General features: G+C 53.0%; 1 protein-coding gene across 1 annotated transcript; it reads right to left on the reverse strand.

Moving 5' to 3' along the window:
* Positions 1-298: 298 nt before the first annotated feature.
* Positions 299-583, reverse strand: EMH_0098480 (uncharacterized protein; the record flags this gene model as incomplete). The annotated part of the gene is made up of 1 exon (XM_013502696.1): positions 299-583. One exon carries the CDS (start codon positions 581-583, stop codon positions 299-301), a length of 285 nt encoding a protein of 94 aa, XP_013358150.1.
* Between the last annotated feature and the right edge of the window lie 142 nt (positions 584-725).

Here is a 725-nt window from a genome sequence, read left to right on the forward strand (position 1 = left end):
GCAGCAGCAGCAGCAGCAGCAGCAGCAGCAGCAGCAGCAGCAGCAGCAGCATAAGCAGCAGCACAACCACGACCAATACTACTACTACAACCACCAGCAGCACCAGCAGCAGCAGCAGCAGCAGCACCAGCACCACCACCACCACCAACAGCAGCAACAACAGCAGCAGCAGCAGCAGCAGCAGCAGCAGCAGCAGCAGCAGCAGCAGAAAGGTGATGATATGTTTGAATTGTTTCTGTCGGGGCTCAGAAACAAAAAAACATAAAAACAATCATCCTTATTTTGTTATAGGGCCCAATCATACTGAAATATTCGCCAGCTGTATGTGCTGCTGCTGCTGCTGCTGCTGCTGCTGCTGCTGCTGCTGCTGCTGCTGCTGTTGCTGCTGGTGCTGGTGCTGTTGGTGCTGGTGGTGCTGTTGGTGGTGGTGCTGTTGCTGCTGTTGGTGCTGCTGCTGGTGCTGTTGGTGGTGGTGGTGCTGCTGCTGCTGCTGTTTTTGGTGTTGCTGCTGTTGTTGCTGCTGCTGCTGTTGGTGTTGCTGCTGCTGCTGCTGCTGCTGCTGCTGGTGCTGCTGCTGGTGCATCTGTTGCTGCTGTTGATGCTACAGCTTAAAACATAGGGGTTTGGGGTTTAGGGTTTGTTGTTTATTGCCTAGGGTTTAGGGTTTATGCGTGTTTAGGGTTTAGGGTTTCTTGTTTAGGGTTTATGCGTGTTTAGGGTTTAGG

Source organism: Eimeria mitis, genomic scaffold, assembly GCF_000499745.2.
Source record: "Eimeria mitis Houghton genomic scaffold, Emh_scaff9969, whole genome shotgun sequence".
In the NCBI taxonomy this organism is placed as follows: domain Eukaryota; phylum Apicomplexa; class Conoidasida; order Eucoccidiorida; family Eimeriidae; genus Eimeria; species Eimeria mitis.